This window comes from Dama dama, chromosome 21 (genome assembly GCF_033118175.1).
Source record: "Dama dama isolate Ldn47 chromosome 21, ASM3311817v1, whole genome shotgun sequence".
Classification (NCBI taxonomy): domain Eukaryota; kingdom Metazoa; phylum Chordata; class Mammalia; order Artiodactyla; family Cervidae; genus Dama; species Dama dama.
This window is the reverse complement of record NC_083701.1, coordinates 5,243,127-5,256,262: the sequence shown is the minus strand read 5'-3', so window position 1 is coordinate 5,256,262 and position 13,136 is coordinate 5,243,127. Positions and strand designations below refer to the sequence as shown.

At 50.9% G+C, this 13,136-nt stretch overlaps 1 protein-coding gene across 1 annotated transcript in view; it reads right to left on the bottom strand.

Annotated features, from left to right (window-relative positions):
- COL22A1 (collagen type XXII alpha 1 chain) overlaps window positions 1–13,136 on the bottom strand; it is a 197,156-nt gene that overhangs the window by 133,340 nt on the left and 50,680 nt on the right. Inside the window, exon 11 of the mRNA XM_061123137.1 lies at window positions 12,261–12,299. Within this exon, the coding sequence (XP_060979120.1) occupies window positions 12,261–12,299 (39 nt within the window). The remainder of the gene's footprint in view (window positions 1–12,260; window positions 12,300–13,136) is intronic.

Genomic DNA, 13,136 nt, shown 5'->3' with positions numbered 1-13,136 from the left:
TTACAGCTGTGCTGCTCACAGCCTGTCTTCACGTCACACTCCCGACCTGTCATGTTCTGAGCGCTCTCTGCTCATCAGGGCACTGAACTCACCCCCCTAGCACATCCATGCTTCACGCTCACGTCACATGCAGCCCATGCGCACACAAGGACCCTGGCTTCCTGGTGGCCTCCCAGCAGTTCCATGGCCCGGTGAGGCAGGCTGGGGCAGTGGAAGCCTGGGCACCCAGCCCTGCTCTCCCTCCCCAGCACCCCTTCCCTGGGGAAGCATCACAGTTTCCCCGAAGGCCTCTCAGGAGGCAGGCGCTCTGCTCAAGCCAGCACACTGGGGGTCAGGAACAGCATGGGCTCAGCTCCCCAGATGCCCTGTCTGTCTCCAACACCCATGTTTCATCTGCTCGGAGCTAAAGCAAAAGGCGGTGTGTTTCCAGGTAGCCAGGGCGAACCCACTTAATCCTGCTTCCCTACAACACAAGAGAGAAATTCAAAATTTCCCAAAAGGGGAACATCAGAAAGAATAAGGACACCCTCAAGATCAGGCCTCCTGGGGTGATGTGGCACAGAGCTCACCCCGGGGGTCAGTCACCCAGTCCTTCACAGGCCAGTCTGTCTCCTGGCGGCTGCAGGTGGGGAAGGGAGGTCTACGGGGGCTCCTGCTGCAGGAATACAGGCGACAGGGGCAGCAGGGCACAGAGCTGCCAGGACCGTGTAATAAAGGAAGCCGGGGAGGAGTCCAGAGACAATGCCAGAGGGAACTCCAGAGAGTTCCGGAACCTCCGCTGTGCCCACGGCTGTCACACGTCCAGCCCTGTCATTGCTGTCCACCAAGTTTCTGGGTGAGTCTGTCTCATCACAGGACCGGAGCGCCACGAGCTGGGAATCAGGACTCGGTCACATCCGAGTGAACAGTGCCCACCGGGCCCAGAGCCCCAGAGGAGTTCGCTGTGTATCCATCCCTTCCTAAGCCCCGTGGGCGTGCAAGGGGAGACCCTCCTACTTCAGAATTAGCCCTGGGGGTATGAAACCCCAGGGCCAAGTTGAACCGCAGGCTGTTGCAGGAAAACAATGGTTTCAAGAGCCAGTAAGCTGCAGCTTCAAATCCTGCTCCGTCACTCAGTACTGACAGACTAGGCCAAGTCAGCACAACGCTCGGAGTCTCAGTCTCCGCTGGTAAGTAGGTGCCATGAACCTCGCTGCAGGATCTGTGCTTCCCATGGATGGGAACAGCTCGGCAAACTGGCTTTAGAGAACTGGTGTCCCAGAGCCAGGGTTTCCCAGTGGCTCAGTGGTAAAGAATCTGCCCGCAATGCAGGAGATGCGGGTTTGATCCCTGGGTCAAGAAGATCCCCGGGAGAAGGGAATGGCTACCCACTCCAGTATTCTTGCTGGGACAGTCCCACAGACAGAGGAGCCTGGTGGGCCACAGTCTTGTTGGACACAACTGAGCAAGCACGCATCCTAGGACCAGTCCCTTCTGCTTTGTTTTCAGGGCTGGGCTACCCCTGCAGTCTAAGAAAGTCAGCCTCTTTAGAAATGAATGTCTAAGAAGCCAACATGGTTTTTTTTTTTTTTTTAGTTTTATTTGAATCATGGTTGGGAGACCCAAGCCAGCACTGGAAATAAGACACATACTGAGAAACTTCCACTTTCAAGTCATCATGAGGTCCAGGTATTTCATTAGATGGGTTCCTGCCCCGGGAGGCTGGGTGCCCAAGAAAAAGTCGACCTGGCCCAGATATTTCATATTCTAGTGTCACACAATCTTAGCATCACACAACACCACCATGCTCTCACAACACGCCTTCCAAAGTCCTTCTCTTGAACTCAGCTGCCTGCAGATGCTGTGAAGAGAGAAGTTCCCACCCTAAGCTGCCCCCTGACATGCCACCAGCAAAGTCACACTGCCTCCTGGAGCCTTGGTGTCATCATTTGTAAGACAGAGGATCATGCTGCTTGAGATGAGAAAATAAGCGTGAATATAACTGTAGACTACAAAATATTATTGAAGTGTCAGTTGTTTATATTCTGTGGAGAACTAAGAACACTTTCTCAAGTCCATAAGGCGGGTCAATGAGAGGAGTGGGAAACAGACTGGAGGCTGACCTGAACTGGAAAAGTCAGGCGCAGAGGGCTCCTTAAAAGGGAGTATGTGCAGCTCAGGATCCACGGTAAAGTATGAAAAAAAGAAAGGGGACAGAGGGAGGGAAGGAAGGCAGGGAAGAGAGGAAGGAAAGAGAGAGAAAGATGAAGATGAGAGACAGGGGAGGACAGGAGAGGACCAGACTGGGGGGAGGGTCTGGGTTCAGGTGACGCCTCTGCTGAGCATCAGCTGAGCAGAAACAGCAACTTCCCCGCCTGGGCCTCCGTTTCATCACCTGTGAGCGGGGCGATGCAAGGAGGAACAGCACCTCTGGCCCAGAGTGGCTGGAAAGATGCCGTGAGACAATGCTTTGGAAAATGATTTGAATACGGGGGAATCTGAAAGGAGCATCAAGTTCTGTTATCTGGAATAAACTATCTTGAACCTCCACTCTTCGCCTGTGAGAAAGAAATCACTTAGCTTAAGATGACTTTATAGGTATACACAATGGAATACTACTCAGCCCTAAAAAATAACAAAATAATGCTATTTGCAGCAACATGGATGCCAGTAGAGATTATCATACGAAGTGAAGTTAGAGAGAGGCAAATGCCATACTTACCACTTACATGTGGAACCTAACATATGACACAAATGGACCTATCTATGGAACAGACTCACAGACATGCAGGACAGACTCCTGGCGGCCAAAGGGGAGAGATGGAGTGGGAGTCTAGGGTTAGTAAAGGCAAGGTGTCACATAGAGAAGGTATAAACAACAAGGTCCTACTGTCCAGCATAGGGAACTATAGCCAGTATCCTGGGACAAACCATGAAAAAAAATTATGTATATATACTCAAAATATATATATACACACACTGAGTCACTTTGGTATACAGAAGAAATCAGCACAATATTGCAAATAAACTATACATCAATAAAAAATAAATTATAAAAAGAAAATACATTCTGCTTCATCTTCATCATATATCACAGTCATTATGGAATAGAATTACTAAAACCTGGGTGAAAAAACAAACAAAAGGATGACTGTCAATATGCACATGAAACCCATTACAGATGACAGCCAGGGCTGGGGGACAAGGGGCTTCCCCTCGGTTCACATTGGCAGCAGTGACTCAAAATCTGGGCCCTGATTCCAAGTCAACGCTCTGACCTCAGCCCCTCCACACACACACTGCCTAGATGATCTCACCGGAAGCCCCAGCACGTAAGGTCTGGCAGGAAATTACCCACCCAGGCCCACCTACAGAACCAGAGCTCCAAGGATCATATGGTGACTTCATTGGGCAAAATAAAAAGAGAAAACCGAAATGTCTCCTGCTCTATTACTTAAATATCAGAGCCTGCCCCCTAAATCCTAACAAAAGCACTGCTTTGCTGTGGAGATGCCCCGTTGGGCTCCCTCTTCGCCCCCGGCTGAGCCGGAGCGGGCCCCGCGGGTGGAACCAAGGGTCCTCTGCTCAGTGGTCCTCCGAGCGCGGCTCTGGCCCAGCAGCACCCCTGGGCCTGGTTAGACAGGCGGGTTCTCTGGCCTCACCCCAGGGCCACAGGATCAGACAGGCTGGGAGTAGGGCCGGGCCAGCTGGCTCAATAAACCCTCCGTGTGGTTCGGGTGCTTGCTCAAGTTTGAGAACCACTTCTCCGCGGTGTCTGAGTACGTGAGCACAATCCGTGGCTTGGCCACACGGAGACAGAGTCACTCACACCTGGTCATACGGTGAACAGGCCTGAAAACAAGGACAATATCTACCCCAAAACTAAGTAGCTTGTGCCTCAGTCCTGGAAGACACTTGTGAGTGCCTGGGATTGCTGTTATTCCCAGATGCTCTGCAAGCTGTTTTGGGTGAAGTGAAGAAAGAGAAAGACACCTTATACCTCTATGTCAGCCCACCTGGGACACGCTTTCTAACAACACCCTCCAGGCTTCCCGAGGCTCTGGAAGTTGCACGAGTCCTCCTGGGGTGGGGGGCGGGGCGGGAGGAGGCAGGGACACTGACATTTCCCAGCTGTCGGCCACCCCTAGGGATAAGACCTCATTGCTGCAGGGGACGCAGAAGATGTCATTTGGTGTAAAAAGTGAAAAACTACACTGGCGTCATAGTAATTATACTTAACATTTATGAGTACTTCTTACCAATAGAAGTCATTTATTTTCACTAGTTCACTTCGTCCTTGCTTTAACCCGCCGAGGCCAGTAGAATTATAGTCGCCAGTTTATAGATTGGGGAAAGCAAGGGTTGCAGGTGTTGAGGTAACTGACTTCGCCAGGGTTACACAGCTGCTAAGTGGCCAAGCTGGGATCTGAGTCCAGCCAGCTGGCGTCCAGGGTCTGCGCCCTTGGCCTCCACTGCCCTCCCAGTCCAGCACTTACCCTTCCAATAAATGCTCTCACCCTCCTGTATGAAGCCCTTGGCCCTGTGACTGGGCCATGAGACTTGGCAAGAGCCTGAGTGTCAGACGGAGCTGGAAAAAGTGCACTTTCCTATTCCGGCTCTGCCTGGGGCCGTGAGAACCCGTGAACTCAAAACTTCCCCAGTGTGTCCTTCAGCACCACGGACAGGGTCTGTGGCACCTTTATTTATTCCAACTCCCAGCAATCTGCCTCAACCTACAAGGCTATTTGAGGGCACACAGGCAGCTAAACTTATTTCCCCCTAAATCCTTTAATTATGATAAATATAGAAGGCACTCGACCACAGTTATCCAGCTCGATAACCATGAATAATGCATATTAAGGCACAAGCTAAGAATAGGAGATGGGGGTGCTGATTAAGCCAGTCGTGAACAAAGTGGATGAGACCCAGAGCTAGAGGCAAAGGGCATAAATACATCTTAGAAGTTTCACACATATAAACACACACATATAATTTATAGTTTATGGTTCAGAGGCTCTATAGTGTAGTCATTGCCTAAAATAAGTTCCTCCCCACAAGGGACATGGGTTTTGAGGGTCAAGAAATCCCAGATAAAGGCATCTCTCTAGGGGAGCGCAGGGAACTGGGACTGGCCAGTGTGGTGTTAACAGTGGGGCATAGGGTCAAACACGGTCCCAGCCACCCTCGCCCACTGCTCTGTGCCCTCAGGCATGCCCTAGACTCCTTCAAGGAGTTGCAGAGGCTGATACTCATAAACTGAACAGCAGGCAGATGAAAGTGGTCAATAAAAGGCTGACGTCATGATACTTTCCACCACAAGGCATCTCTCTGAGACAATTCCAGACAAAAACCACCAAGCGCTGGCCACTGAATTCACCTTGGCTGCCAGTGCTAACGCCCCAAGGCCATCCTCTCAGACAGAATCTGTGACATAAAAGTGGATCCATTATCCCTTGCAAGGGCCCACGTCTCACCTACACCAGACCCCCATGATCGGTAGAGACAGCTGAGACCTTCCGAGGACCCGTCTTGGTCACTAGCTCTGAAAGGAGGTGCTGGAAAGAAAATCCATCAAGTAGCAGAGCCTGCGCTCCACCCACCTGGGTAGTCCATCTCCACCTCCGCAAAATCCTCTCATCTCACAATTTCAAAGACCGCCTGCCTTTGAAAGACACCAAACAAAGAACCAGAGGCGGTGGGAGAGGCCGGGTCTTTCACACTGTGATGGCAGAAGGTGGGTCTGTCGTGTTGAGATGAGAGAACTGTGACTGTGACAGCCGGTCTGACCCTCCCCTGGAGTAGGGCCCCAGGCTCCCCTGTGATGCTCACAGGAAGGGCTCCCAGCCAGCTCAGACTGCGGGCTAATCAGGACTGTGGGTAGCCACACTGCCACCCACCACTGGCTCTGCCCTGCGAGCTCTGCAGGGGCCTCAGTGATTCTCTCTCTCTCTCTCACACCCACCCCGATCCCACCCTGGCTCCTCCACCCACCCTGACTCTCAGGTATGGAGGGCGGGTTAATCCTGCTCTAAAGCTCATGCCCCTCACCGTGCCATCCTTCCCCCACCCTCCTGCCAGTGCCTGGCCCTAGACTGGGTAACTCTTACACTTTTGAACAAACCAGAGCTCATTATAGACTACTCTGCCCTCTTCCTGCACCTTCTACACTGTGTAAGAGCATTTACCTAAGTCTCGGTGGCCTTTTCCACAAGAAAGAGAGAAGGTGATCCCCTTTCCCTGAGCTCACTGCCCTCCAATCCTTTGGCCCCCTGATGGGAAGAGCTGACTCCCTGGGAAAGACCCTGACGCTGGGAAAGACTGAAGGCAGGGAGAGAAGGGGACGACAGAGGATGAGATGGTTGGATGGCATCACCGACTCAATGGACATGAGTTTGAGCAAACTGTGGGAGTTGGTGACGGACAGGGAAGCCTGGCGTGCAGAAGTCCATGGGGTCGCAAAGAGTCGGACACAACTGAGCGAATGAACTGAACTGAAAATTCTATCTGCTACCGAGCCAACCAGCCCAATAAAATTCAGCTGAGTTTCTTCTACTTGCTCACATATTTTTTTTCTGGGGCACCGCACTGTGAAATCCAAGCACAAAATCCATACAAAGTTTTATTTATCGCCAGACAGGATTCCTGTGAAATTGCTGAAGAAAGGGCTTTTGGGTTGTTATTTGGATTTTTTTTTAACCCCATCTACCACGTGCTGAGTACAGAGTTGCTGACCCAAGCATGGCTTGGAGACAGTTCGCCCTGATTCCATCCCATGTTTCCCAAGGGCCCTCACCATCTAAAAGTTGTGATCCGGACTCCTGAGCGGGGCTGTGAAGCCTGCTCCCCACCCTGTCCTTGGTTACTCTCCACTCTAGAAACTGGGTGTGTGTGGGGCGGGTCTTCCCAGCACCAGATCTGGGCAGCTCTCTGCCAGAGGGCCACCCAGGGCAGGTTTTAGAGCTCCATGAACCCACCACTCTCTCCCACGTACTCAGTACTTGAAGACTGCCTCCTGAAGAAGCACTTGTCACTCTTTTATGGATCTGAGCAATAGTTTCTAGCAGACAAATGAAAGGAAGAATAATAAAAGACAGATTTTTACATGCACCTACCTAAGGGACTAAGGCAGGTGCTGTCATGGGCAGTGCCAACCTCTTATAACACAGCCCTAAGGGATGGGCATCAACGGCCCCACTTTACAGATGATGAGACTGAGGCTCAGAGAGATACCACCTAAAAGTCACACAGCCGCTGCAGAGCTGGTCCAAACCAGGTCTGCCCAACTCCCCAGACCTGCTTTCTTTCCAACACCTAAGCCCACATTTGAGCACAAAACAAAGGCTCCCTTTACCCTTATTTCCCCATGTGCCAGATTCCCAGGGAAAAGCAGGGCACCCCGAAAGGGCAGAGAGCTCCCCAAAATCGAACAAAGCCATGCAGAGGAAAACTGGATAGACACCCTGACTTCCAGACACCAGAGGGCGCTGTGGGTCCAGGAAGCGAGCACAATGCAGCCTCTCCTGAGTTTCCTCCCCTGAAGGCTCTAGTCCCCACAGCAGGAGGACCCTCGGAATGAAAAAGGAGGCTCACTGGACACCACGCAGTTTGGCCTTGTTTTTTTCTTTCTAAATCTTTCTCTCTCCGTGGGATCTCCAAGGAAAAAAGCCACTGTGCCCAGCCGGAGGTAACCTCACACCAACATCCTCGCCACGCTGATTCATTTATTTTGTCAACATGGAAGGACCAAGGGTGGAGGCGCATGGAAGTCATTGCCCCTTCCTGCTCTCCCTGACTCTCCCCAAACTAGCCCAAACCAGCCCAGAGCAGTGGCTCTACCCTCTCATCACCACCATCACCATAATCATCACCATCACCATCGTCACCATCATCACTGTCATCACTGTCACCATCATCATGACCATCATCTTCATCAACACCATTGCATCACTATCATCACCATCACCATCATCACCACCACTATCACCATCATCACCACCATCACATCACCACCATCACCACCACCATCATATCACCATTATCACCATCACCATCATCACCACCATCACATCACCATCACATCACCATCACCACCATCACATCACCATCATCACCACCACCATCACATCACCATTATCACCATCATCACCAACACCATCATCACCATCACCATCATCACCACCATCACATCACCATCACCACCATCATCACATCACCATCATCAACATCACATCACCATCACCACCACCATCACATCACCATTATCACCATCATCACCACCACCATCATCACCATCACCATCATCACCACCATCACATCACCATCATCAACATCACATCACCATCACCACCACCATCACATCACCATTATCACCATCATCACCACCACCATCACCATCACCATCATCACCACCATCATATCACCATCATCAACATCACATCACCATCACCACCACCATCACATCACCATTATCACCATCATCACCACCACCATCACCATCACCATCATCACCACCATCACATCACCATCACCACCATCATCACATCACCATCATCAACATCACATCACCATCATCACCACCATCACATCACCATCACATCACCATCATCACCACCATCATCACCACCATCACATCACCATCATCACCATCACCATTATCACCATCATCACCATCACACCACCATCATTACCACCACCATCGTCACCACCATCACCATCACCATCATCACCATCACCATCATCACCACCACTATCACCATCATCGCCATCACCATCATCACCATCATCACCAAGACAGAACTGCCAACGATGATGGGGTAACAAGAACAGCAGTGTCACCCATTAGGAGGGCAAACGGCAGTGGATGAATCCTCTGAGCAACCTCTCATGGTAGAACTATTATTTCCTTTCCTATCTTGTACAGAAAAGGAAACTGAGGCTCAAAGTAGCCCAAGGGGAGACACACAATCAACATGGATTTGAAGCTGAGTCCTTTTGACCGCAGTCTGGGACCCCTCTACGGACCCCTGGCCCTGGATGATGGAGGTCCGCACTCCAACCGCCCCTTCACTCCTTAGACAAGCACGGATTTAGTTGCAGATGTTTCCCAGACACTGTGAAGGAGGGCTCAAGTCCCTTTTTCTCTCTCCATGTCCCCAGTGCCTGAGGCACAGGCAGCCCCTACAAGCCTGCTTTCTCCCTTCCTTGAGCCTGACTTCATACATATTGAAACACTGAGGGAGCAGAACCCCGGGGCGAATATGGGGCAGAACAGGAACCAGAGAGGATGTTAATTTCCAAAACGAAGGGCAGAAGCAGCCCAGGAACAGAGCACCACACCCCAGTCTTGGGCTGGGAGAGTCAAGGGGCCAAGTCAAGGGGCAGTGCTTCAGCTGTGTGACCCTGGGCCAGTCACTCACCTTCTCTGAGTCTCAGTTCGCTCAGCTATAGGACAAAGGGCATTCAATCAGCCTCCCAGCTTCCCTTCACTTTAGTAACCATCAGGGATTGTGTTTTCTAGCCATCTCACTAGCAGTGACCTTGGGCAGGTCACTTGACCCCTAAGCTAGTTCTCTCATCTGTGAAAAGGGCAGGGACTGCTTTCCCTGAAGCATGGTGTGAACGCTGACACATACAGCATGGGATACAGCTTACAGGGTGCGCGGCCTTCACAGAGGCTCATGCACATTGTCACATTGGTTAACTGCGTCACCGAAAATTAAAAAAAAAAAAAAAAACAGCACAATTCAGAGCAATATGATTTCCAGACACATCAGGCTCCTGTCCATCCAATCTGTTTGGTATTCTGCAACTGCTTTCGAGAGACTATTCAAGCAAAAAAGCCAGTCTGTGAAACTCTTTCCAAGTGCGTGAGTCACCAGTGGCCTTCTCCCTGCCGTGGATTCAATCATCCCCTTGACTCACCCTGGCCTCCTGCATCCTTGGAGGAGAAGCAGAGGCTCCAAGTTACGGAAGGTGGCCCCAGGGACTCGGGCTGGGGGTGGGCTGATGACCAAGCCTCAGAACAGCCACCTGCAAGGGCCTTTATGCATCATCACACCCACTCTCTCGTTTCCACTGATGAGGAAGCAGGGACCCAGAGATGGAGGTGACTCACCCCAAATCGCACAGCTCATATATGGCAGAATCTAAACTCAGACTTTACTAAAAATGTCCAACTGCAAGAGAATGTCATCCGAGGACAGAGCCAGGCGTGCCAGAGTCTCTCCTGCCAGCGCCACGTGTGTGAGGAGGTGCCCCCGCGGGGGCTCTGACCCAGCAGCTGACCCTCAGGTCTGAGAGTAGTGCCGCAGCCTGGACCCCAGGGCACCAGGGAGGCACCTCTGGGCATCGGGAGGAGGCAGCCTGACCTGAGCACAACCAGAAAGGAAGGGCAGAGATGCAGCTGCTTCTCCCAGGAGAAGGGGCACCTGTCAGTTTCTCCTGGTGACACCACCACACGAGATGGACCACATGTCACTCAGAACTCAGGCTGGACCAGGACTCGGGCTGAGCGCCCTGACTTCAAGAGGGCTCCGGCAGCCCCAGTCCTGAGCCCGAGGAGCACCTGGGTGTCCTGTTAATACCCTGTGCTCTGGCCCTGGGCCCTCAGGAACCAGAATGCTGGCAACTATCAAACCAAGTTCCAGGTGTGATGCTTTGAGCCTACATGGAGCCGTGGAAGGTGGTCCATCAGCCCTGCTTCAGGCATCGGGAGACAGAGACTCTGACGGCACAGCTGAGAGCAGCACCGGCCGCCCAGGTCTGCGGGTGCAAAGCTCGCGTTATGCCGTCTGGTCACGCTGTCTCTCCAAGGGCTTTGTATTCTTGTGCAGTAGTTACCATGCGTGTGTGCGTGTGCCTGTGTTTTTAATACAGGTAAACAAAGAGAAGTTCATTTGGAACCAATGAAGACACAAAGGAATATAATGGACAAAATAAAGACCCTCACAGCCTGGCCACCCACAGACAACCAGAGGTTAACAATGAGGATTTGCTTCCAGAATTAATCTCTCTTCCACACACGCACATGCATACACACAATGTATGGGTCATGCTGCATAGATATTTTGCAACGTGTTTTAAAAATTAACAAAATATCTTCATTTTCTGGGTCATTAATTATCCTTCTAAATGTGACTACATGTCCCTAAGTGTTATTGCATTACGGAGCTGTTCCATTGTTACGGAGCTGCATGACAACAACTCATTCTACAGTGTCGTAGCTGTCGACAGAGCAATAGCTGTTTCCAGACCAGCTTATAGATTTCGCTGAAGGAAACGTGTGGCTGTGTACTTGTGTACAACCTCAATTTATCTCCTGAGAGTAAATCTCTAGACCTGAATGAACTAAATGAAAGGTACTCTACAGAGAAAACGGGCTGGGCATGTGAGAGCTCTGTTTCCATAGTAACTTGACAGAGCGGCACCTGCTTTACATCATCAACCCCACGCAAGAGGTTGATGTGAGCCCCCCAGGGTCCAGCGCTCTGCATCCTGAGTCTGCAAGTTCCCAGACTCTGACAAAATGATCAACGTGAATGTATGTTGCAAACTCTTGCAGCTGCTCTCCTGAGAAACGGGAGATGCAGCTTTGATCACTGGTGTGAGTAGAAGATGGCATTTTTAGGGACTGTTTTATTGCTTCTTCTAGGCGGGCACTTTAAGAAAACATCCCCCTCTTTCCCAGGATCTGTCGAGTGTATGCATCATCACCACAATGGATGAAGGTTAGAGAAGGTGCAACATTCGTATCTGGGGAGCATGTCACAGACCTCCATCCCTCCATCTGTCCAGTCCTGCTGCTGCCGCCTGCCACTCTGACCCTCCTCACCTCCCTTCTGTGCTTCTGCAACAATCTCCTGGCAATTCCCCAAGCTCCTCTGGTCTCCCCCCTCCTACTGGTACCTGCTATTCGAATTTCCTCAGCACGTCTGATCACGCACAGACCGTCCTTCCCATCACTGCAAACAAGCCTGGCCAGGTTTTGATATTGAATGCCCAGTGTGCTGGCCCTCAAACCACACCTGCAGCTCCGTATCCCACTTCCAGGAGCCCCATGAAGCACTTGTGCTCTTAAGCACTGTGGAGCATCCACAACCTAGACAAGCCTTTCCCTCCTCGCACTTCACACTGAGGCATCCAGCAAGAAGACAGCTTCCCTCCCATCCAATTCTTACCAGCAGCATCACGGCACATACAACTCTCCTGAACCCAAGGCCCTCATCCTAGTCCGGGCCACCTCCAAGGCCCCTGGAGGAGTGAGACAATGGGGAGGTGCTTACCTTTTCGCCCTTTTCTCCTTGCACAAAAGGTCCTCTGCCCTGGAGGAGGAAAGCAGAGGACAGAGGTTTGCTACAGAGCATCTCCAGGGCATGGCATCACACATGGCGAGTGTGCCTGGGATTCAAAACAGTTGGCTGCTTTCTCATAAGCTCTGCCAAGGAACCTCTAAAAGTCGTCTATCATTCACTGAGTGTTGATTCTCATGAGTTTTATTTCATTTTCCCAATGACTCAATATGATGGTAGTATTCTTTTTTCCACATCAGCTCTTTTAAGATATAATCTGTTGTTTAGTCGCTAAGTCACACCCAGCTCTTTGTGACCCCCATGGACTATAACCCACAAGGCTCCTCTGTCCATGGGATTCTCCAGGCAAGAATACTGGAGTGGGTTGCCATTTCCTTATCCAGGGAGATCTTCCCAACCCAGAGATCGAACCTGAGTTTCCTGCACTAGCAGGCAGATTCTTTACCACTGAGCCACCAGGGAAGCCCAAGATATAATCTACACAGCACATAATTCCCTTATTTCCAATTCAATTTAGTACATTTACAGAGTTGTGCAACACAACCACCATCAATTTTAGAATGTTTCATCACCCCCCCCAAAGAACCCCATATCCACAGTTGTCGCTCCCCTTTCCCCACCCTCTGCTCTGGCCAGCAATCAGTCTGTTTTCTATCTCTGTAGGTTTGCCTATTCTAGACATTTTATATAAATGAAATCATACAATATGGGGCTTCTATGACTGGCTTCATAGCCAGTGTTTTCTTAGCAAAGTGTTTTCAAGGTTCACTCTCCTTATGGCCTGTATCAAACCTCATTCTATTGCAGAACAAAATGTCATTACACGGCTAAGACACATTTTATTTATCT